Raw genomic sequence first — 24,683 nt, 5'->3', positions numbered from 1 at the left:
CCTCTTACTATTTTATATAACAAATGCCTAAATGAAGGAGTTTTTCCAACTATATGGAAAACAGCAAACATTGTACCAGTACATAAGGGAGGATCCAAACAATTAATTGAGAATTACAGACCGATATCTATTTTATCCACTCTGTCAAAGGTTTTCGAAAAATTAGTCCATAAAAAAATTTACCCCAATATACATAATCAACTAATTTCAAATCAGCATGGTTTCGTTCAACGTCGTTCAACAACTACGAATCTTCTTGTCTATACAACGTACTTATTCGAAAGCCTAGATAATAACTTACAGGTAGACAGTGTTTACACTGACTTCAGAAAAGCCTTTGACAGGGTGGACCACCAATTGCTTCTGGAAAAAATAGCTTTTAATGGGATACGTGAAAACTTATGGCGTTGGTTCAAATCTTATATTACAAACCGCTCTCAAAAAATTACCATAAAGGGATATGAGTCACATGCTACTACAATCAGTTCCGGAGTCCCACAGGGATCCATATTGGGTCCACTGCTATTCGCAATATTTATAAATGACATAAGTTCCTGCTTTAACTATTGTAATATCCTACTCTATGCAGATGACCTCAAAATATATCATACCGTTAGTAATCACAACGACTGTGAGAAATTTCAGCAGGACTTAAATCGCTTCTCGGACTATTGTCATGCCAATAAACTTAGACTCAATATGGACAAATGTAAACTCATCAAATTTACAAAAAAAAGACTAACTCTAGATGACTCATATTACTTATGTAACACCAAACTAACCATAGTCCATTCAATAAGAGATCTTGGAATTACATTTGATTCAAAGTTACATCTTGATCAACATGTAAATAATGTAATCAGTAAAGCGTTCAAGATGTATGGTTTTGTAATGCGCTCTAGTACCGAATTTCGTCATCCGAACACATATCTACACCTATTCAAGTCACTAATTCGCTCTCAACTAGAACACAATGTATCTGTTTGGAACCCTTATTACAATAAATATAACGAGGCCCTCGAGACCGTTCAAAAAAAGTTTCTAAATACTATGTATTATCGTTGTCATCGCAGTAGATTATCTTATCCAGAGTTACTTAAGAAATATTGCATGTTAGATCTTAGTTCTAGGCGCTCATTACTTGAAGCATTAGTACTATACGGCATCTGTAATAATCAGTTTGACTGTATTGCTCTTAACAACAAACTTAGCTATAGAGTACCCACCCGCAGTAGACAGCGAGAGGCGCGCCCTCACCAGCTGTTTGTAACCGGCCGCTGCCGCACGCACGCTGGCGAGCGCGCTCCTCTGCGCAGACTTGTCAGTACATACAATAAAAAATTTAACCACATAGACATTTTTGGTTGTAGTTTAAGTGTTTATAAAAAACATATTATTGATGCTTTAACACGCCCTACAACCTAAGTACTTCTTCTACTTTCTCGCACTGTATTTCAAGTACCTACCTACATAATAAATGTATATTTATATAACTAACCATTCTATGTTGTTGTTGGCACCGGGAGTCCTTAAGACTGACGGTGATTAGTTTGGCTCTGAATGAACATTACTCATAGCAATAAGTGGTAAGCGGTGTGGGCCACACATATTGTAGTGATTATAAGTAATTAGTTTAATAAGTACCATTTGTAGTGGCTGTTTGTTTACCTAAATAAATTAAAAAAAAAAAAAAAAAAAAAATATAAAAATCATCTGTAGTTACTGTTTTTGTTTATTAGTTACATATACATCAAAGAAATAATTATGTAAGTACAAGTAATAGATTTTTGGTAATGTCGCTTCACGAATCCCTGACAAAGGCCTCCGTCCATATTGGATGCGTTGAAGTGCGTTGTGCTTCCACGAGAGTACGGCGGGCACAGGCGGAGGCACGGCCCGGCGGCACACTCGCCGCCCGACCGCCCGGCGCCGCGCACGTAACGCCCGCGAGCCCGCAACTTACGCGCCTCCAGTGACAAACTCGAAACATGTGCTAAGTGACCACTCCAAAATGAAGGGCCGACATCAATTCAGACGCAGGTTCAGCTTACAACCGTCGTTTTTAAAGGAAGAACACGAAGATGAAAGGAGGCCCCACAGGTATCTTTGAAATTTTGTTTATGTAAATGTGTTACGCGCCGTAGAGGTATCTACGGCATCTCGTAGCGCGTAAGGGTAACATTCCATTTCTGACCGCAGCTGCACTACTAGTACTAAACGCGTCGGTGTTATTGTCAATTTCCATAGTAAAATGAATGGTATTGCAGCTGTCGTTGGAAATGGACTGTCACCTTAAACGTTTTGTTTGAGCGCGACGGCGCGAGATTTAAACTTTGGACGTTTAAGAAACTTAATACCTCTATTAAATATTCTATGTAACACGCTTGCTACTTGATCCCCGCGAAGTTAGAAGCGTAGTTAAATGAGGATGTTTATTCTTTGCTAATATTTAATCCGCCCTTTTCCGCTTGGCTACTGTTATTATTTTTCACGTTGTAGTCAATAAAAAGTTTCTTTTTCCTCAGCGTTCGTGCGAGCTTGACCATCGACATACATTATCATGGGAAACAAAAACAAAAGAGAACGGAAAATAAGTACAAGTACCCATAAATAGGTAGACAAGTTATACGAAGAGATGTGGTTAAAGACCGACATTCTTTTTGCTAAGCTCGTAGTCCTTTAGGGGAAGTGGGGGACGTGATCATTGTGCAGGGTCGTCTTTGAGGGTCGTTGGTTATCTGACAATTTTCTTCAAATAAATGCGTAATGCTCAACGTTTGCCCAATGCCCCACTTACTTTTGACGTAGATTTTACGGTAAATTTCACGGCGTTTCTTTAACAAAAGTCTCTCGATAATTGTGCGTTTGGCTTTTTATTCGTTTCAGAATAAATGCCGTATTTTTCTGAATTACAAATGAAGGATTTTTGGGGCTACTTTTTACTAGGCTATCAGCTTTCACAGTGCTTATTCACAGCTAAAAAAAAAAGGTTTCCGTCGTTTTAGTTACAAAACCAAATACTAATTCAAAATATGGTCTGAAAATAAATAAATAACTATGAATCATTCCAATTTATTTTTCCACGAATTACCTAAACAAATATAATTAACCTTGCTCGAACTGTAGTGCATTAATTCATTTAAACAAAGGTATAATGAAATCCCAGGATTATTCCCGTGACCTATTTATGGTAATTATGGAAATAGCTAACCCAAAAGGGTTAACGGGAAAGTGGAACTTGACTGACCCTCATTTCTCAGTAAGCTGTGAAAAATACATTGGCGCGATATTGAAATAATCGAACCAGTCTAAAGAAGGTGTAACAAAGAATTACAATATTTATGCAAAATAAACACAACAACAAACAAATAAACAGAATCGACACAATCTTCTCGTACCTAACACCAATTAGCGGCCCGGCACTATTTATTATAATTTTCTTTTCTTTTTCTTTTATTTACGCTGTTGGTACAGTACGGATGTCTACCTTCTCCAATTCTCCCTCAATTGCTCAAAGGTTAACTGGAAGAGATCCCTTAAAGGGATAAGTTCGCCTTTGTACTAATGACGAATGTTATTTTTCCTGTTTTGTTTTGATTTTTGTACAAAAAAGCGTTTTACTACTACTACTTATATAGTGCATAATGGCGAATATAAATAAATATCGGACCAATCCTCAATCAATCAATCAGCAAACAATCAATCAAAGAATCAAAAATCGCAAACCGGAAGAAGCAATCCGATTTGCTTGTGGGGCAAAGCTTTTCTGAGTTTACTTTGGATGCCCCAGTTTTGGCCACCTTAGTAGCACCCTTTTGGCCAGTTGAAATTTCAGTATATACTTCAATAGAAAACTATATTATTAAAATAATCTTGTTTTTAGCTTATAAAGCGTTGTATGGTAAGGAACTGAGTTTGTAATGATACGCATAAATTTATTTTGTATTAAGTTTAGACAATATATGGCCAAAACCGGGCCAGTGGCCGCAACCGGCATCCGCCCTGTATACACTAAAATACCTAGAAACATCCATAACTCAGGAACAAATATACATGATAACTTGATAACGCACAAATCAATTCCAATTCCTGTTGTCGCAGGATCACTACCAATTCCAAGGCTATTCATAAAAAATAAAAACATAACCGTCAAAACATTTATCACACGACGATAACAACATGACAATTTGTTAATGTTCTGTTGCAATAAAATCTAATTAATGCTTTTGTATCACAGTTAATAGGTAGAAACATTATTGCATAGACATACTTAAGCGATCTATCAGCCTATTTTTTTTGCATTCCAACATTAGTACTACTTAATTTGACACAGTCAGTCTACCATAAGCCATCTCCTATAGCAGTCTGACAGTTTCATAATCCCTTATATGCTTCTGAACGAGAGGGCTTCACTACTGACGTCGTAAATAAGTTTCCTTACATGAACCTTATACAAATTTATGAACAGTCCTGTTTTTGAAATACACTGTATGTGAAACACTCACCAGCCCGTGATATTGCGAAACTTATTTCATCTTGCTCATATATAATCATAGACTAGGAATCCTCTAGACGGAGTTTAGAGCAATTATTTCATGCAACCGATGCTGCCAAAAATGCGGGGGTGCGCGGGACGAGGTTAGCGAGATCCCGTGCCGTGATTGGTCCGTTCAAACGACGAACGAGTTCACGGACGTCACACAAAGACACTTTCGACTCGAACATGGAGTAAATTTACCGCATGCGTGGCAGAGGGGGTAGCGCGACTATGCTCAGTCTGGAGGATGTTTTGTCTATGTATATAATATATACTATAGTCCCAGCGATATCGAAGACCGAGACAAATTCGCAACTACTACTTATTGCCATTGACGTTTTATATCTAAGGACTGGCCTTACGGGCAATAAAATGGTACTAGTTCAGCGGTGTCATTCACGTATTCGAGCCAATCGTGCAGCCTACCGCAACTAGTTGCGACCAATCGCGCGCGTGATGCGAACTCATCAAGCAACCGCGTGTGTGACGCGAATTCATCAACCAATCGCGTTGTAGCGATGTCACACCGCCGTACTGGCCCCATTCATGCCCTATTCTTATTGCCCGTAAGGCCAGTCCCGAGTTACGTTAATGCTTATTGCAGATTTCATTGAAATCGGCCTATCTAGTCGTAAATGTTTGAATTTATTGTGTAACACGTTTGACACATGGCACTATGGGAGTCGTAAATTAAAGGCTAAGAAAGGTCCCGTAAAATAATCACGTATCGTATTTTTGCCAGGAATAGTTCCGCTAGACACGTTCAGCGTATCAGCATTCGGTGAAAAGATACATTACGTGCGATCTACAAGCCGTGCAAATTGGATAAAGGGTTCTAGTTGAGCCTTTTCATCCCACATTGCTGGTAAAGTATACATATAATAATAATGTTGGATCACAAAGATAAGAGGATCTGTCTAAATTACGTAGGGAGAACTGGAGTTAAATGGAACCACTTTAGGAATGAAATGTCAAAATGAGTTGAAGTAGTGATATATACCAAGTGATATACTTACTGATAAAGCAATTCATAGTTATTTACGATACTAGTGCGGAAAAGAGGAAATTCGAAACGAGTGGCGATAAATTAAAACACAACCGAAGGGAGTGTTTTAAATCGACACGAGTTGTTGTGTATCGTACAACGTTTTGACATACGCACGGAAATTACTCTTTCCCGCACTAGTGCGGAAAAGTAGGACCATATGTACTGTAAAATTACTTACGTTATTACTGATTAAGCTGCATATTATAATGAAGGTATATTTATATACCATCATATGCAATATCATGTTGTGTACACCTATGATCGACGAATAAAGCATTTGTATTTGTAAAATAGTAATAAACTAAATGAAATATTTTTAATTCCGAATACGACCTTGCCGTCCGCAACGCCCATGTTTTAGTAGTGCCACAATGCAAAATGTGGAGTGAGCCGCGCCTGGAAGTTCTACAATCCACCAACAGTGATTAGGTCAACTTACTTTGCTTTGTATTAGGTACGTGTATATTCCGACGAAGCATGTTTTCTATGAAAAAATAAGTTAATCAAGCGTGACACGGTTTTACTAGGTACTAGATTTTATTGCGTATCAGCAAAAACGGTACTTCTTTCATCAGTACAATCATAACTTGCTAGTCATTCCCCATTTGATGAAGAACAACACGCCAAGTTTGCGTGATGCGTCAGTGGCTCCACGAACTAGCCTTTTATGTTGAAATAAAGCTGCCGACAACGCACCTTTCAGCGACTTTTGATTATTGCCCATTCATGCAGAATTAATGTTTTTTAAGGCTTCGACCGACGAAGGGCAATCCGTGTCAAGGTTTTGTCTCAAATTAGAATATCAACGTGTAAATTATTAGTCTTTTATTTTCTTTTCATTTAAAATTTCGACCACGAAAGAGTAGTTAATGACCGTTACAAACCAGCAAATAACATTTACTTTAAATGAAAATGACCGATTTAATAAAGACCATCACAAGGACTATTAAAAAACTAAAACAGTATTTTAAACATGAAATTGCAGAATAAAACGCAGAACTCTAAAAATAAAACCGCACGCATACTTAATTCAAATATTTTTATCTGGTAACTTGCTTTCCCGCGGGAAATCTGAGACACCACGAACATATTGTTAAAGTTATTATGAAACACGACTACGTCCTACAAAAACTTAGATAATATAGTAATCATGTTCATATAGGTACTAAAATGTTTTAATCCTCTTAAGACTAAAAGTAAATAGACTTAATACATCTCAAGCTGAAACCATTCATGACAATGTTAGCAATTTGTGTCTTGAATTCGAGTTACGACAACGTATTACACGTTTTAAGTTCTCATTACATATTAACCAGTTAGAAACCCTGTATCAAGTTAAATTCAATATCGCTCTCGCGGTTTATCATCGTCAAGAACAATTCGGTTTATGTCAAAACCACGGTAACACTTCATATGAATATTTGAGTAAACGTTAATAATTCAGTTCGTAAGTAATTTTAAGAACAACAAATGATACTTTAAGTAAAGCCTTATCATTCCCACGATTAATTCAATAAGACTTAATGAATCAACACCTCACCTTGGCTTTTAAGGCTGTTATGCGAGATGAGGCAGATATAGACACAGTTGGCAAATTCTGCTATTGTTGTAGAAATATTAGTATTTAAATGTGAAGAACGATTTGTACTTGCAAATTTATGGCGATTTAATGTCGTTTTGCTCTCGTTTGCCCATGAATCTCCCTTTGTAGCGAGATGCGATGAGTTTTTTACGCTATAATCCGACTCTACGAGCTCAAAGTAAGAAAGCATACAACTTAGCATGACTGTACGTAGCTTTTGTAGGTAAGAAAAAATAGAAGGGGAAGGAAACTGTCAAGTGGGTATATCCCAAATTTTTTACACTTTTGTGTCCCATTTTGCAGTTTTTCATTGCTATTTGAAAAATGGTTGGAATTACAACAAAACTACCAATGAAAATAATATACTCATCATTAAATTGTCTACAATAGTTACCTACATTGAAAGAATGTTGTTTTTCGAAAAATAATAAAACCGACATAGAATTGGAGGAAAGGGGTGGGGGGGGGGGGGGAACAATGCACATATGTACTTACCCATTTTTTACAACTTCCATAATCGGTATTTACACTATTACCAAAATTTTACAGTTAAAATAACACTTGAAAGGCGTGAAGAAACAATTTGAAATAATTCTTTTAAATTCCGTACATGCAACCAGCATAATAAAGTTTTTAACTTCTCATGCTCAAAAAGTGCACCTTTATGTCGTGCGTAGACGACATAAAATCGCATTTTATGCTCTAGAGCATAAAAGTAAAATTTTCTTCTAAGACTAAGGTAATCGGTCTCAACAGCCAAACAGTTAAAACATATTGCACAATTTTACTGAGCAATAAAATTGTGTAGATGATAAAACTTGTTATATTATGTTATTTTTGGTACAATTTATTAGAAATCCGTATTTTCTGTCATTAAATTTAGTAAATCACATAAAATAGGAGTCGATTATCGTTCAAAAATGCTCCGAAATGTTTGATTGGCAGAAAACCAAGCGTCTGAAACTCTGATCACATGTTGAAAATTAAAAAAAAAAATTAAAAAGTTAGTTGGCGGGAATTGGTTATGTATTATATTCTTTCGCTTTACGCCAATTTCGTGGTGTAGTTTGCCGTGAAAATGTGTTTTATTTTCCTCGCAATCGAAGTGAAAAGCAGAGTGTACAACAAGGGCATAAATGTCCATTTTTACCCTCGTCTACTATTTTGGTCTTCGCTTCGCTCAGACCAAAAAATTGCCTCGGGTAAAAATGGGTCACTTTATGCCCTTGTTGTACAATCCAAAGAGGATATAATCACTACGTTTTAAGAGACGGGACTTCATACATTTGTGCGAAAAAATGAAAAGTACGAGAGTTATTTCCTAATACTACCAATATAAGGAAATTGAGTGTTACCATCACTAAACGTCACTGACACATGACAGGTGTCAACGACAGTGATGTGAAAATTCGATAATAGTGATGCCCATAATTTAAAATGCTTGTTATCGATATCGATGAAATTATTGCACGGACGCGTAGCCTTGATTGGTTCAGGATTTCAGGTTTTAGGAGTTTGATAACAAAGCGAGAGCTGAGAAATACCTTAAAAATCTGTTGACTTCGTTTACATTATACATTACATTACATTATACCGTACTCAATAAATAAAATATATACAACTCAGTTAAACAGACACGATTACAATATGTACCTTGAGCTCTCGCTTATTTATCCACATTTATGAAATAATAGAACACTTTTTCTTTAATACTTTCATTTACGTACATAATCGTTTACAATGACAATTTTTTCCAAAAATAATAGTTATAGGTGTAAAAAAAAACATTCAATTTGATAATTAGCCGGATACAAATAAAAAGGGGTTACTATAACAATTTAAACTAATTTAAAACTCTGTTCAGTTTCCTGATGCTCAAAAGGACGTTTATTTACGTTTACAATAATTACAAACTTCATCCACGGACCTTTTAACTTTCAGGTTTCTTAAGAAATATCATTAATTTTTGGCACACGACTTTTTTTAGTCAGGATCTCACCAATGTTCTCAGATTTTTGCTTGACTCCACTACATGAGCCCTGTTTTTGGTGCCTAGTTAATTGTATTTTATGATGGAGCATTCTGCCTTCGTATGTGAGGTAATGTGAATTCCCAATTAACAGGAACAAATCCTACTTCATAATTATCGCCACCTCATCTTTCTTGAATACTTAGGATTACTCAGTTACTTTACTTGGTGTGTCAAATAGTTTATGCAAGTTGGCTATTCTGTTTCATTTAATTAATAATTGATGTATATTTGACAGCTGTAACATATATTATACAAAAAATCCATATTGTAATCCAAATACCAACTCGGAATAGCTAATTAACAACAAAAAAGGCCGGCGGCAGCGGCGCGCCGGCGCGGCGCACACGTCTACTTTTAATCTATTTTGCTGTGCCACCTTGCTCTGCCTTTTTTAATACATCAGCAGTGTTTTCTTCTCCCAATGAAAAAACGTCATTTTGTCTACGACATTCATTTCGTAGAAGTAACATGGAAAAAATTACTGCCAACTTCTCAGCGCAGTCAGCAAAATGCTCAGGGCATAACCACGATGTATCAATGGACCCAAGCATAATAGTTTTTGAATATTGGGTCACACCAGAAACATACAGCATGGTTTTTATATTTTCTTCAAATACCTTCGTCAATACCATGATTTGATTGCAAAGAGCAATGCTTGGGTAGGTCAGCCTAATGTCATTTTTGTCCCACTCCCTTAAATATATGTATCTGTATTCGCCCTTTCCTGTTTGCTCATCTGCTTGAAATACTGAGCAGCATCTGCTGCAAGTAAGGCCGTTTAATATTTTTTTTGCCACAAAACCACTGACGTAAACCGCTGGCTGGTTGTCGAAATTTACTAAATCTTCATCCTCCTCCAAATCTTCTGCCAAATGCAGGACAGGCACGTCGTCCTCAGGGGATATCTGCTCGTGTGGTTCTTGAATTTGTTGTTCATTTCCTTTTTCTTTTTTCGTTCCAAAAACGACATCGTGGAAATCGAAAATTATTCGGTTGTCGTCTTGTTCACAATTCGCACCGCGTAGTGCTGGCGAACTTAAGCGCGTCAAAATTGACGATTTTAATGCTGAACCAAAATGGTAGCATGTCGGATTCCTGTTTGTCGGACTGTGTTGCCTAATTAATCCAAAAAGATTTTCCAGCGAATCCTGGTTCAGTTGACGCAGGTTTAAATATTTCATTCCTCTGGCGTTTACAAAATCCCATATATCCTGAAGGGAAGAAATTGATATTATGTATCCTTTAACACACCTAACATTTTTCAAGGTAACATTGTTGCCAGCTTTCAAAAATTTGAGACTTTTTAATTTTTCTTTATATGTTCTCCATTTGTTATGATGAAAACTTTTTTTTGATACGTTTTCTCGTTTATTTTTTTTTATGTCTTTGTAACTAGCCGGACCATTAGTACAGTCAAAGAGCTGATCTAAATCTTCAATAACTTCGGCAGTCTGCATTAATTCATTTTTGGCAGTGTCATCAACTGATTCTGCCTGTAGTTTCAGTATGGCTGAAACCGTATTACTTAATATTTGTGCTGCTAGTTTAACTTTCATTTTGCTTTTATATTTGGGCAGAACTGCTCGTTTCGAAATTTTCATGAAATGGAGAGTGTTTCTATTTTTCTCCTCGAGTTCGATTAAATGCTTCCATTTGCCTTTTTTATTATCCCACAACACTTCGCCCCCTTGCAAAAAATTATTCCTTATAGATTTAAATAGGTGGGGTATATCATATACTGTAAAAAATTTTGTTCCATCAACAAGGAAGTAATTGGCATCAATGGAAATTCCGCTCAACCTCTTTAGTAAATTCAAAGCACCCATATTGGTAGGTCCTTGGTCGCAAACTGTACCAATTACTGAGAATCCTTGTTGAACGACTCTTTGTATTATTGTCTTAATTATGACCGACAGTCTTTCTGAACTGACAGTTCCTTTAACAAAATAATGTGCTAAAGGCTGTTTGTATTTTTTCCTTACACCTTGCAGCATGAACACTAGGGCGTGATCAGCAATGTCTGCTGATCTACCACCTTCGTTTCCAAGGTCTTGGAATCCATCGATTTTGTCAGTAGTGGTATTTAGTATCAGTCGTTTTTTAAGGGCCATTTCGTCGAATAGAATGACACATATTTTGTCTTGATCATTCATAACTATTGGTGATTTTTTTAAATGCTCCAACAATTCCTCATTGATCCCAGTTTCCAATCTCATTTGTTGGAGGACCGTTTGTAGGGTTCTGATGCTCGGCAGAGGTAACAAATGTCTCAAGAATCGATACACTTTTGGTGACTTTTTATAAATGGAAAGAGCTAATCCTTTGTCGGAATTAGTCCATCGTTTAGCCTGTGGTTTTCGTTTTTGATTTTTTACCGTAGATGTAATAAGTGTCTTTAACACGGGTGACTCAATAGAGTCCAATACTTTCACTTTTCTTTGCAACATCTTTATGGTCATTTTATTTTGTTCTAATTTCTGCAGAATTTTTTTCTTCCGGGGACTCACTGTGATGTCTGAAAAATAATAATGAATCAAATTAATGATAATAATGTAAAGGCCTGATCACTGGTGGCTTGGGTCTCTCCGCTCTGCTACTTGGCTGTGGACTGTGGTCATGGTGGGCGTGAAAATTTGTTTGTTTATTTATTTGTTTATCCTTCTTTTACGCTAAAACTGAGTAACAACGGATTGACGTGATTCTTTCCATAGAAATCGGAAAAGTACTTTTTACCACGGGAAAAGTAGAATTCTTAGGTTTGAGCACAGAGAAATAAGTAAGTATAGAGTGCTCACTCCATACATCAGTTTTGTTACTAAATCGCCTATTATTGTATCCCTTCAAGGGATAAATTAGCCTTTGTACTGCCCATCCTGTGCTATAAATTTGTGTATTGTACAATAAAGAGTATACATACATACATATTTTCATAGTCGACATCTAGCGTCAAGTAGTGCATTAACAGTACTGCTACTCGACAGCAATACATGTCGCGACGAACGAAAATAATGCTCAACAATTTTCAGCTAATATTACAAGCAGAAGGACTTGAAAATAGATTTGCAATTTGTTGAGCATTCGGTCGGTCGGTTCGGTCGTCGCAACATCTATTGTCAAGTAGCCGTAATGATAATTAGTGCACCAAACGAAAACAAAAAATTCACTCACTGTGACGTGTCACTTATGGGACACCCTGTATCAATTATCAATAATACCTATACATACCTATTGACACGGGGTGATCTTTTGCTACTTCATTTGGTATGAATTTCTCCGAGGAATGATAATTGTGATCATGCATAACATGATCTGGAGGTAGATCAGGCCTGGTTACTGTTGCTGATGGTACACCTGCCTTCGGGGGAATATTTTCTAGTGGAGCTGAAAAAAAGAAACAGTTTATGTCTCATTATACTCAAACACACATACCCTAGCCTAGTAGTAAAAAACCGGCCAAGTGCGAGTCGGACTCGCGTTCTGGGTTCCGTACATTAAGTCCGACACGCGCTTGACTGCACATTTCTAATAGGTTTTCCTTTCATCTATAGGTAACCTATTTTGTGGGGTGGGGGGTGATGATTTTTTTCCAAATTTTAGTCCCAGTAGTTTCGGAGATAAGGGGAGGGATGGTCATATTTTGTCTATTTTCTTAAATAACTGCTAAACTGCGAGTGACATAAAACAAGTGAGTCTAAACCGTAAAATTATTCAATGTTAGTATGTGTCACAACAGTTTAAATTCGATTATATTATGATTATTTATTTATTCATTTTCTTGTGTTATGTGTGTCAAATTTCAACTTAATTGGTCTAGTAGTTTCGGAGAAAATAGGCTGTGACAGACGGACAGTCGGACAGACAGACAGACGCACGAGTGATTCTATTAGGGTTCCGTTTTTTCCTTTTGAGGTACGGAACCCTAAAAAGCACGAACCGATACCGCGGCCATCCCATCGCATTCCCGCGCGCCATACGCCATCGGGCACCACTAACCTCTCTACACGTTGGCCCATCATAGTGGGCCACTATGATGGGCCATCGTGTAGAGGAGCCATATCATCACTTTTTTGCCCTACAAAGGTGAAGGAACAGAATAGGTAAGTGTGTATATATTATATTAAATAATCGTTTAAATTAAGTTGTCCATTGATATTTAAGTATTGTCAATAAATTAGTAAAATAGCTTACCAATGCCCATTCCAATATGAGGTATAGCTGGTACTGCGCTAGATACAAAAATATGACATGGAACCAATATTTTGATATAAGTATAGACAGCTTTACAAAGACTTAACTTACCATCTACATCTACATTCAGTAGCTCTGGAGTATTAGTCAGATCCATCAGCACTCGATGTTGGCTAGGCAGCACGTCCCTTTTTTGTCCTAAGAAGAAAAAGGAATAAAATATGTTGGTATTATATGTAAGTATAAGATATTCATGTTAATAATCGAACGCATTTGACTATAATAGTATCTTACGTAAACAAATGAATTTTAAACATGGAGGCCACTTTTGGGGGTAAATGAGAAAATGAAAATAATGTTTTTTACACTATATTGTGTTACATATCAAATGAAAGACCTCATTTTGAGAATCTCAGTTTTTTGTCATTTTAAAATAAATCGTTTAGAAGTTATTTAAGAAAATAGCCAAAAAATTGGAAAAATATTTTAAAAATATTTATTTACCTATAGATGACAGGAAAACCTCTTAGAAATATGCTTTCAGGCGTGAGTCGGACTAATTACTTAGTTTTTGATCCAACCTCTACGGGTTTTTAAAGGTAATTCGCTCGCGATTCACATATAAAAAATACATTGTAAAAATTGGGTAATGTACAGAACCCTTAGAATTGGAATGCGAGTCCGACTCGCACTTGGCCGGTTTTTCAGTAGAGTACTTTTAACTAAGTATAGTTCTTACCCATTATTGTTTGCGTGGTGGTTGACGCAGAATCTAACGCAGACACATGGGCCTGTTTTTTCTTCATCGGATTGGGCGACGGAGCTGAAATTGATAAATTACAGTATAATAACTAATTATAATTTCGTTTAGTTTGAAAGGGAAGAGAATGAGCAGAATACTACAAATAATTTAATGTACGCATGAACCATTATTAAAGTTTTTGGCAAAATATTCTCTAATGGTACAAGCTTTTATCGCTGTCTGTACCACACAATAAGTAATAGTACTACAGTAATATAGAAAGTTCACTCCTTCACAAAAGTCAGATTTAGGTATAAGATTATGCAAGCCGCCTTCCGCCTGCAAGCAAAATTGAAACTTATAACCGCGCACGAACCGTGAATCTTCTTTGCGCGCCGCATTTTTATGACCGAGCTGTGAGTGTCGGCACGGGGTTGTCACTTGACAAGTTTTTGTACCTACTGATTTATTATTTTTAAGATAAAAATGTAGAGCGACCGGTGGCCTAGCGGTAAGAGCGTGCGACTTTCAATCCGGAGGTCGCGGGTTCAAACCCCGGCTCGTACCAATGTGTTTTTCGGACCTTATGTACAAAATATCATTTGATATTTGCCAGTCGCTTTTCGGTGAAGGAAAACATCGTGAGGAAACCGGACTAATCTCAATAAGGTCTAGTTTACCCTCTGGGTTGGAAGGTCTGATGGCAGTCGCTTTCGTAAAAACTAGTGCCCACGCCAATTACTTTACCTGCCAAGCGGACCCCAGGCTCCCATGAGCCGTGGCAAAAATGCCGGGATAACGCGAGGAAGATGATGACGATGTAGGAAATACAAACGTTGATTTTGTAAACATATTTTTTTTCCGGAGGCATACCTACTTCCGTGAGAATCAGACATAATAATGTCTGATTCTCACGGAAGTAGGTATGCCACAGCCGTATTCCTTTGAAAATATCGGCGTGATTCGGGAAATGAATTAGAGATTCACCAGATATGAAATATCTATCATCATGTCTAGTGAATCTCTAATTCATTTCCCAAATCACGCCGTATGTCGGTCAGTTCCTAATATTGTTTCTGGGCAGCCAATACTCAATAAATTAAGGATGTTTATTTTAACTATTTAATACCTTTCAATATCGTCCGGAATTAAAACAAAAATTCTGCTTCCTTGTTCTTCCATTTATTCAGACATCCGTAAACAGAACAATATCTTTTATACGGATCGAAATTTAGGTTTTTAAGCCATTGTGTATTTTTAACTTTACGCGAGCGCAACGTGATACGACACGACTATCGTGCGAGCCGAGCGGCAGCCCACTGCCATGCGTCTACCCGGGAGGCACGCCGGCCAAATGTACCTAAACTGCGTAGTGACACCCCCCTGTCAAAGTACAGATACTTTTCTTTCCACGGGCAACGAATACTCACCAAGACAATTCTAACAACCTCAAAGCCATTAGTTAGCGTTGTATTATCACAAAGTTCCCATGGCCACCTCCTGTCTCCTCTCCATCATCAAATCAGCTCCATGTCATTCCACTAATATATATATATATATATATATATATATATATATGCAAAATTTCAGCTCAATTAGTAATGGGAAAGTTGGTCAAACTTAGCCTCCTAGATTTGACCCACAATAACTAACATACATGCATACTAACAGGGCAAGTTAAATCAATAAAAGTTTCTAAAAAGATGAGAAAATTGAAATTGCCATAAGTAAGTATACCACATCATACTAAACTCAACCTGCAAAAGTGTATCAAGTCATGTGCATAAAGTACGACCTACAGACACCTACGTATCTGAAAATTATAATATGTAAGTACTTTTGCCTTGTAGGTACATGATCTCCGGTTCGATATCCTAAGAAACCTAGTCCTAAGACTAATCCAAATAAGCCCTATTTTGATTGTGAAAGGTCAATAGCAGAAGCTTAAGTTAAAATTCGTGCCTGCGCTAATTTTTGGAATTAAAATGCATTTGTAACACACTAAGATGATGAAGATTAGTAGTATAGGTAAACAAGACACATAAGAATAAAATACAAATACTTACCAATTACATTTTGCTTTGTGGATGGCGCAAGAGGAGTTTTGCTACCTGAAGGTGGTACTGGCGCCACTTCCTCTATGCGGCTTGGCGCTGAAGCTGAAATACATCAAAACAAGCATTCTATAAATATATAATTACTCGTAGTACATACTCACATATTTGTTCTCGAGTATGGATATTTTTATATATTTATATACTTAACTATTGATATATTATGTTATACCTACTAGTGACTTCCCTCGGCTTTGCATGGATAGTTTTAGGGTAGTAAAATGTAATTTTTAAAGGCCTATTTTTTTTAATTAGCATAAAGCCCTACTGCTGGACGCGGTGGAACTACGCATGTGGCGTGGGTGCAAAAACGCTTCTTACCAAAAAGTAGGTAGGTAAATACTTCCACAGCAATGCACGCGTGGCCTGTTCCGAATTGCCGCCCACCCACGTACATGCTAGCGCTCATAGCAGGCGAAACCCCACTGCGGCGCACGCAGAGCACGCCACGGACAAATGCCGTACATGGTGGGGGAGCGGGGGACATGAGAGCTGTGCACCTTGTTTGTAGTTATTAAAACCATGAGGCCTATGCTCAGCAGTGGGCGATAAAGGGCTGATCTGATATGATGATGATGATGATGAAAACCATGGTGGCTACTTGCTTACCATTAGGCGGGCCGTATGCTTGTTTGCCAGATTGCCACCGAAGTGGTATAAAAAATCATAGGCTACGGTGATTGCTTACAATCAGGCGGGCCGCATTATGCTTGTTTGCCAGCGATGTGGTATAGAAAAAACATAGGCTACGGTGACTGTATACCACCTAGCGGGCCGTATGCTTGTTTGCCAACGAAGTGGTGTTAAAAAATATAGACTGCTCACCATCTGGCGGGTCGTATGCTTGTTTGCCACCGACTTCGTAAAAGTACACTATTTATTTATTATGCAATTTTTTCATATACCCATTATGAATATGAATAAAATTTTAATTCTGATTTTAATGTTTGTGTTGTTAGTTCTAGATACTTTTCTCTTGTTCCATTTATTTATTTTTCTTCTTAGGCTAGGTCATTTATAACATGAATATAAAAGTAAAATACAAAAACACAAAAAAAAACAAAAAATAAGTATTAACACATTATAAAAAACCTAACCTAGCGGGGCAAAGCCCAAGCTGCCGGTGGTCAGGGCCGCAGAGAGAGGAACCGGCGGACTATCCGCGCCGTGTCCAAGATCACCGCCTTCTGCATCTGACCCTTGATCCAACCACCTAGCGAGAGTCTCTCAAGATGTTGGTCGAGACTCTTCGCTATTAGACCGTTCACTGAAACGACTATCGGGACAATGATCGTCGAATCAACATCCCACATAGCGGTTATCTCGTGAGCCAAGTCTAGGTACTTACTGGACTTGTCCTTCTCGGCTTTCACGAGATTCTCATCATGTTTATTATTATACTAGCTGGTCTTCGCGTGGAATATGATCCGTGCCGTTTTCTCAGTTATCTACTTATCTGTCTCGTTAAATACGTTCCAACATACTGATACCTAAATGAGTGCCGAGTTTTGTAGATAATTAAAATGTGCATGCACATTTTATCCTTTCCCTTTCGTCACACTATTGGGCGAATTAAAAAAAAATTGGGTGTAACCATAGTCTAATAAAACATGGTCTTCCATTCCCAGAGTGACACGGGGCTACGTCACAACAACATGGCCGCTATATATAGCGCTATCGCATATTATCATATAGCGCTGTCGCATGATGACGTAAGCCCATGTCAGTTAGGTGACCTACAAAAGACGGGAATGGAGTACCAGGCGGAGTATATTATTATACCATGGGTGTAACGGTTACCGTGAAAACGTAATACACAGAAGGATAGAGGTACTTTCGCAAGTTACGCTTTAGCTAGTATGGGTAAAATGTATACAGGTAGTAGCTCATTTTGAGCAAGATTCTATAAGTAATTAGGTACCTTCGACTATTGCCAGCGGAGTTGTGCTACACGCAGGCAGCACAGGTGCAGCAGGGACCTCTTCTTCCATGGGAATTGGGGCTGAAGCTGAATGATTATAAAAACATGCAATACAGTACACTTAATAGTTCAAGCAAAGACAATTTTTATTTTGCATATTAAACGTCATTGCAGAAAAATACTGGCCTATTTATTATTCTTACATTACAATTTGATAAAATATATGTACTTTTTTCATATTTTATATTGCTTACAAGTTTTACAGCCTAGATGTACTCGTATGTATGTACTTAAAAGACTTCTATGAGTTGTATGGCTTTAAAATAAAGATTATCATGTCATAAGTAAACAATGAAAACCATTACAAACTTCCACTACTTCTGAGATATTGATATTAAAATAGTGTCAGTGCTAGACAAAATATGTCCTTCCTTCATCTCCATCTTGCAGCATTAAAAAAAACCGGAAAAGTTATTTTTTTACTGATCTATAGCTTTTAGATTTTTCCCTGTACTTGTAGTAAAAGACGATGTTCTAATCTAGAATTTCTAGATCAACGGAAAATTAAAATTAAATTTTGACTCCCTTGAGAGTGACGAAATATTATTAATAATTTTTTTTTGGTGGCATAAACAGCCATAACTTTTTTGAGCGTTAACTTAAGTTAAGTTAAGTTTGTTTTTTTCATAGCTTTAAGGGACTGTAGACCTGAGTATATGGTTTTTACTTCAACTAAAGGGTCTTGACAGACAGACAGATGGACGGACGGACGGCCTGTTGCCTCCTATATATGGGTGATCCTAAGGGTTCCGTTTTTTCCATTAGATTTACGGAATTCTAAAATTGTGAGGCTACCAGAGGCACAAGATCGTAAGTGGGTGCTGATGTTTACCTCAATATATTTGTTTAAAAATGATCAACTTACTCATTATATTTTGGGTCGTGGCTGCCATATTCTGCATTTTGGATGATGACGCAATTGCAGCTGTTGCAATATTGTCAACCATGGGTGTAGGAGCCAAAGCTGAAATATTAATAAAAATATTATAATGAATACTTTTCAATAAATTCATTTAAGAAAAAACAAGCACCAAAAGTTAAAACAAAACAAAAAAAACAACAAAACAACAAAAAACAAGCTTTTGCTCTCTATTCTAGGTTAGATTTTTAAAGGATGATTAGTTAAATTCTTATACCTTTAAACAAGCAATTCTTGTATATTTATTTATTTCGGGACTCTCGGAAACGGCTCTAACGATTTTGATGAAATTTGCTATATGGGGGCGAAAAATCGATCTAGCTAGGTCTTATCTCTAGGAAAACGCGCATTTTTGAGTTTTTATATTCTACACGTGCAGCCTCTGGACTAGTTATACGCAGAAGACTATCAGTTCCCTGCGCGTCCAATATAATAATGGTTTCAGGATGTTGTTGGGGCTGTCCCGCTTCTGCAGCGCATCGGGCATGTTTGCACAAGCTCGCACAGACGACTACTATGCAATAATACGCAAGAGAACTGCCTCGTTGCTCTGCAGAGTGCGGGCTAGCTCCAACCCCATCCTGGCTACTGTAGCGGGCCGATACGACTCACCTATAATGCGGCATTTTGAGCGTGTTTTAACCGCTACTAGGTGATTATTATTGTTATTGCTGTCTGTGTGTGTGTGTGTTTGTCGATTTATGATTTTGTTCCACTAACACTTAGTTTTTAATATTAATTGTTACTAACCATTATGGGCCATTGTTGTCTTTTAATAAATAAATTAAATTAAATTAAATATGTTATCCGAGCAAAGCTTGGTCTCCCAGATATTATTAATATTAAAAATAGTTTTTTTAACTGATTGATTAGTGATTACACATACCTTTGCTTGCAACATGTTGAGGAAAATCTTTTAATTGATGGTCACTCAATGGTTGTGCAGAGAGGTGCAGCTTAGGGTAAGCCCTTTTTTTCAGGCGATTGCCTTTTTTGTTGAAGTCCTTTGCTTTGAAGTGATCTCCACAAACAAAACGAACTTGGTGAAGCTTTTCAATTGGTATATGCACTAGATCTTCTTTACCAACAATTTGAACCCAAGTTCTACACCTGCAAAAAAACATAATTCTAATTATTATATCTTGAGTAGATATAGAGCTCTAAATTGTTACAAAGTTAATGGTTTCTAAAGACTATGATTTCAAACTGAATTAGATAGATAATAGACAGATAGATAGAAAGGTTGTTATGGAGATAGTTTGAGAACCTGAGAAGGACATAGGATAGTTTTTATAAATCATCATTAACATTCTACACAGACAAAGTAACGGGCAGAAGCTAGTATACATATAATATTATGCTACTTTGGCTGTCACTGTATCTATTTGATTCTGACAGTACATCATGAGACAAATAAAGTTAGGATAAACCCTTTTTTAATTTAAGTGTAATTTATTTCATTATCTTATACATTTTACATATTATGTATGTATAAAACTTTAAGAAACTAAAACCCATTCTGAGCCATGCCGGGTCCAAAGGTCCCCATCATACTAGCAGCGTTACCCCGCTTTATGGCGATGGAGACCTGTTGGACAAGCCATGACTTAGAACAGGGGTCATTCCCCTTTTTTTAATTGTTTAGGGGTATATAATATATGTCCAAGTTTCAAAACATCGGATTCACAATGCCCTGCTATGCCTATGAAATGGTCCAAATATTTATGTTTATGAGAAAGATGGCACTGCTACCAATTTAACTATGAAACAAATATTGATTTTTTACTACATTTATTATTGACCCCGGGAACAAATAACTAGCAAGTACAATGTACTTGGCTTGGAAACCTATTTGTAATTATCAAAATAAAAAATATGATACAATTTTATTGCCAATTAGTTCTGCTAATGTTGCCCTAACCCTAAAAGCTTTTGAAACTATGGGAATTCCTGAAATACAGGAAATATGACATCTGGACATTTTGACACCATGATATGACATGTGGACGTTTTTTACATTTTGGACATTGTGAGACCTAGATATTTTGATATTAGAGCATCATAACATCCGGACTTATAGACATCTGTATTATCACATCTGGACTTTCCGTCATTAGGACATTATTACATTCGGACTAATTGACGATGGACATTATGACACCTAGCCTATCTGACACTTGGACATATATGCCCCTAAACAATTTGAATAGATCGATCAATTTGTGAATACACACTTGTGGAAATAATCACTCTGAAAGTGAAGACTTTTAAACAGGGGGGAAATTTATTGAGGAATATAAATATGTTAAATCAATATGATAAAAGTAGATTCATAATTTAACAAAAAGTATTCACAATCAGTTGAGCCGTTTTTGTGTTTTCAATAAAAATAATATTTTCTTGTGGTTATTACATGGTTATTACAGATGGCAGATTAGAGCAAGCCAGGCGCAGAAGGCCCTAGCCAACTAGAGTTAGACTAAAGCTAACTTCACTGTGATTTTCATAGCCATGACGGTGCACGTGTTATTTAAATATCAATCTCATACAAGTTTTATGTTAAAATCACGTTTTCTCCGTCTGGGCTATCACAATCACTACCAATTTAGCCTTGGCTAAGTCTATCAGTACAGTCCTGAGATAGCTCATTTATATGAGATAGATACTTCCCAACAGTGCACCAATTAATTGTGCGCAAGCACTTGTGCAAAATCTGTTCACGATTAAAAAATTACAATGTCTTTTTTTTATTATTGTCATCGACGGTCTACAGCTCATATTTTATTTATTATTAGGTACTTGTAAAGCAGGCAGGCAATTCCAATAACTGATAAATGTATGATCTTCTTCTTCTTGTTCGTGTTAGGGGCTATATATAACATGTATGCAACCATCGCTGATCTATTGTGATCGCCACCTCTGTGAGGATGTGCAACGGCGTCTCCTCTACCTCCATACAAAGACGCCCCAAAAAATATATGATACTCAGAGTCAAATTTATTTATACTTAAATACTTTTATATGCTGTGGAGTATATGTGCTTCTAGTGATTTACGCATTCATGATAGATGACGCATCGTCATAAATGCCATGAACGAAGATTAGGAAAATGAGAAAGAAATTTTACATAAGAATATTACAGACAAACTAAGACAGTGAAACCCGACAATTCAATATATTTAGTAAATAATTGCTTGTAAATCTTATAATGACAAACATACCTTTGCTCATCAATCGGGAAATTGGCAAAGAATCCCGGCCGGTGCCTTTCTCTAACGCCACAAATTTCACAAATTCTGCTCTTTCCACCCATAATGAGTCTCTATCTCAGTAATCTTACTCAAAAACAGCGGACGGAGGAGCACACTGCTTCAACTCGACGTCTTTTGTTTGTGAATAGGAAAATATCACACATAACTAAAACACTACGGAGGAACTTAATTGCTCAACTCGACGCATTGCACTGTTCAGATGGAGAAAACCGAATGAATGATAGAAAACAAGTAAAACACCACGGAATCACAATATTTTCTTTTCATCACGGTTTAGTTTTGAAAATTGAAGTATTTGACAATTCTGCCTTCGTGTTGCCAGTTTATTATTTATCTTGTTAGGTTGGCCGAACTGAGACGAGATTTCCATACATTATTTTTTTATATAGGAGTTTCGTAAGACTGGTACAATCTACTATTTTAATAATGAAGACGACTCTTACCTACCGGTATCATTCCATTTACAAGGCGACTCCCTCCTACCTACCGGTGGTGTAAGCAATACTTTTGTTGCGTGGGTGCATAAAACATCTAGGTACTGAAATTGCCTACTATCCTGCCTACGCAATCGTAGAATATGAATTTCAAAGGTCCTCATTAGATACCCTGGCACTTGTGTTTGAATAAAAATATGTTCTGATCTATTTTCAGTTTTTTCCATAATCGTAACTTGATAAAATAATGAGCGTATTTTTATGTTTCTTTTAATTTTTAATATCAGGTTTATATTTCCTTGTAGCTGATGTTCATGATTTTCAAATTACATGCTTGTATTATAATATAATCTCGACTGCACGCCCTGTTTTGGCATGTCGCCAATTTGTCGGACTAACACAAAACGGCTAGCGGGGTCATTGACCTACATAGATATTAATATTATATTTGAAACTACCTTATATTATAATTAAATGCAAGTTTTACTTTTATGAGTACTAATTAATACACTAAAATTTATAATATAATATTAATATCTATGTAGGTCAATGACCCCGCTAGCCGTTTTGTGTTAGTCCGACAAATTGGCGACATGCCAAAACAGGGCGTGCAGTCGAGATTAAATATAGTGCGTGGTTTTGTACCCGAGCTCAGCCAAAACTTGTTTGAATCAAGTTGGCTTGGAAAACTTCGGATATTGCGACAGGCATTTAAATGCATTGCGAGTGCGTTACTCAATGTTATTGAACTGTATCTTAATTTACTGAAGTGTCAGCGTGAGAAATTTATTATCGATACATTTTCGTGTTGACAAAAACTATTTTGAGGAATTCGCTTATATAGGTCAAACCAAATTTGTCAGTTCTTCTTCCCAGTCGTGCACTCTTGTCAGAGTGGTCGTGGCTGTTTGGATGACGCACATGGCTGGTCTTCATTTCCGGTTATGTTGGTGGACTTCAAACTTTCTCTTGCGATGTCTCTCCATTTCTGACGGTTGATGGCGTTGCGAGTGCACTCGACTACGGATGACTTCGTCATTATTTTTAAAAGGTCGGTCCATCGCGTAGGAGATCTTCCTCTGGATCTTTTCCCTTCAATTTGTCAGTAAACAAGAACAAAAAACTATACTCATCCTTTTCTTTTGGGTGCTAGTACTAGTGTAAGATAAAGATAGAATGATTCTCTCTGTGAAATGAGAGTCTTTAGTCAGTCAGACAAGTAGTCAGTATTTACATGCGATTAAACAGTCCCCCCGATTAAACCCTAATACAGTATATAATATTTATTAAATTTCGATGTCGCTCTCAGAGTTATATCCTCGTAGTACCGTATGCTACACCTTATGGAGCGTAGCCATGCTACAGAATTATGTGCTACGAAGATAGAGAGTCAACACCTTTGATTATACGGAACTTACAATAAACATGACGTGGACAGGCGTGGCTCACTCCGCGATTTCGTCGCTTTGCTACAGGTAGCTAAAAGTACATCCGTTCGGCCCCAATCTTGGGGTTTGCCATAAGCCGCGCGTGGCGCTGTCGCCACCTAGCGGCCATATCTGTGCTGATCGTAACAGACGCGTTTTGTTAGAGAGTGAGTCTTCTGTACCTAGTACTATTATTTATTCTGTGACGTGGTATCAAGGTAGGTATCAAGTAACTTACGGCGCGATTCGGGAAATGAATTAGAGATTAACTGGATACAATATACAGGTAAAGGTACCTTATGACGGTTGGCGCTTACGCTATTATTAACGCCGCTCCAATATTATTGCGGCGCTATGCGACGTAAGCGCCAGCCGCCATAAGGTACCTTTTGCCGTGGAACGTCACA

General features: G+C 37.2%; 2 protein-coding genes across 2 annotated transcripts in view; one reads left to right on the top strand and one right to left on the bottom strand.

Annotated features, from left to right (window-relative positions):
• Window positions 1-1,836: 1,836 nt before the first annotated feature.
• The window catches only part of LOC134793162 (ras-related protein Rap-2b), a 53,764-nt gene continuing 30,917 nt past the window's right edge, over window positions 1,837-24,683 (top strand). Inside the window, exon 1 of the mRNA XM_063764749.1 lies at window positions 1,837-2,100. Within this exon, the coding sequence (XP_063620819.1) occupies window positions 2,012-2,100 (89 nt within the window). The 5' untranslated portion in view covers window positions 1,837-2,011. The remainder of the gene's footprint in view (window positions 2,101-24,683) is intronic.
• Window positions 8,977-11,352, bottom strand: LOC134793140 (uncharacterized). The gene has a single exon (XM_063764712.1). The coding sequence runs from the start codon at window positions 11,350-11,352 to the stop codon at window positions 9,559-9,561; it is 1,794 nt and encodes a 597-aa protein (XP_063620782.1). The 3' UTR covers window positions 8,977-9,558.

Source organism: Cydia splendana, chromosome 8 (assembly GCF_910591565.1).
Source record: "Cydia splendana chromosome 8, ilCydSple1.2, whole genome shotgun sequence".
Lineage (NCBI taxonomy): Eukaryota > Metazoa > Arthropoda > Insecta > Lepidoptera > Tortricidae > Cydia > Cydia splendana.
This window is presented reverse-complemented; position numbering and strand designations above follow the sequence as displayed.

What these genes read in the sequence shown, in the direction of transcription:
- LOC134793140 (XM_063764712.1), bottom strand. Translation starts at nt 11,352, where the DNA reads ATGAATGATCAAGACAAAATATGTGTCATTCTATTCGACGAAATGGCC.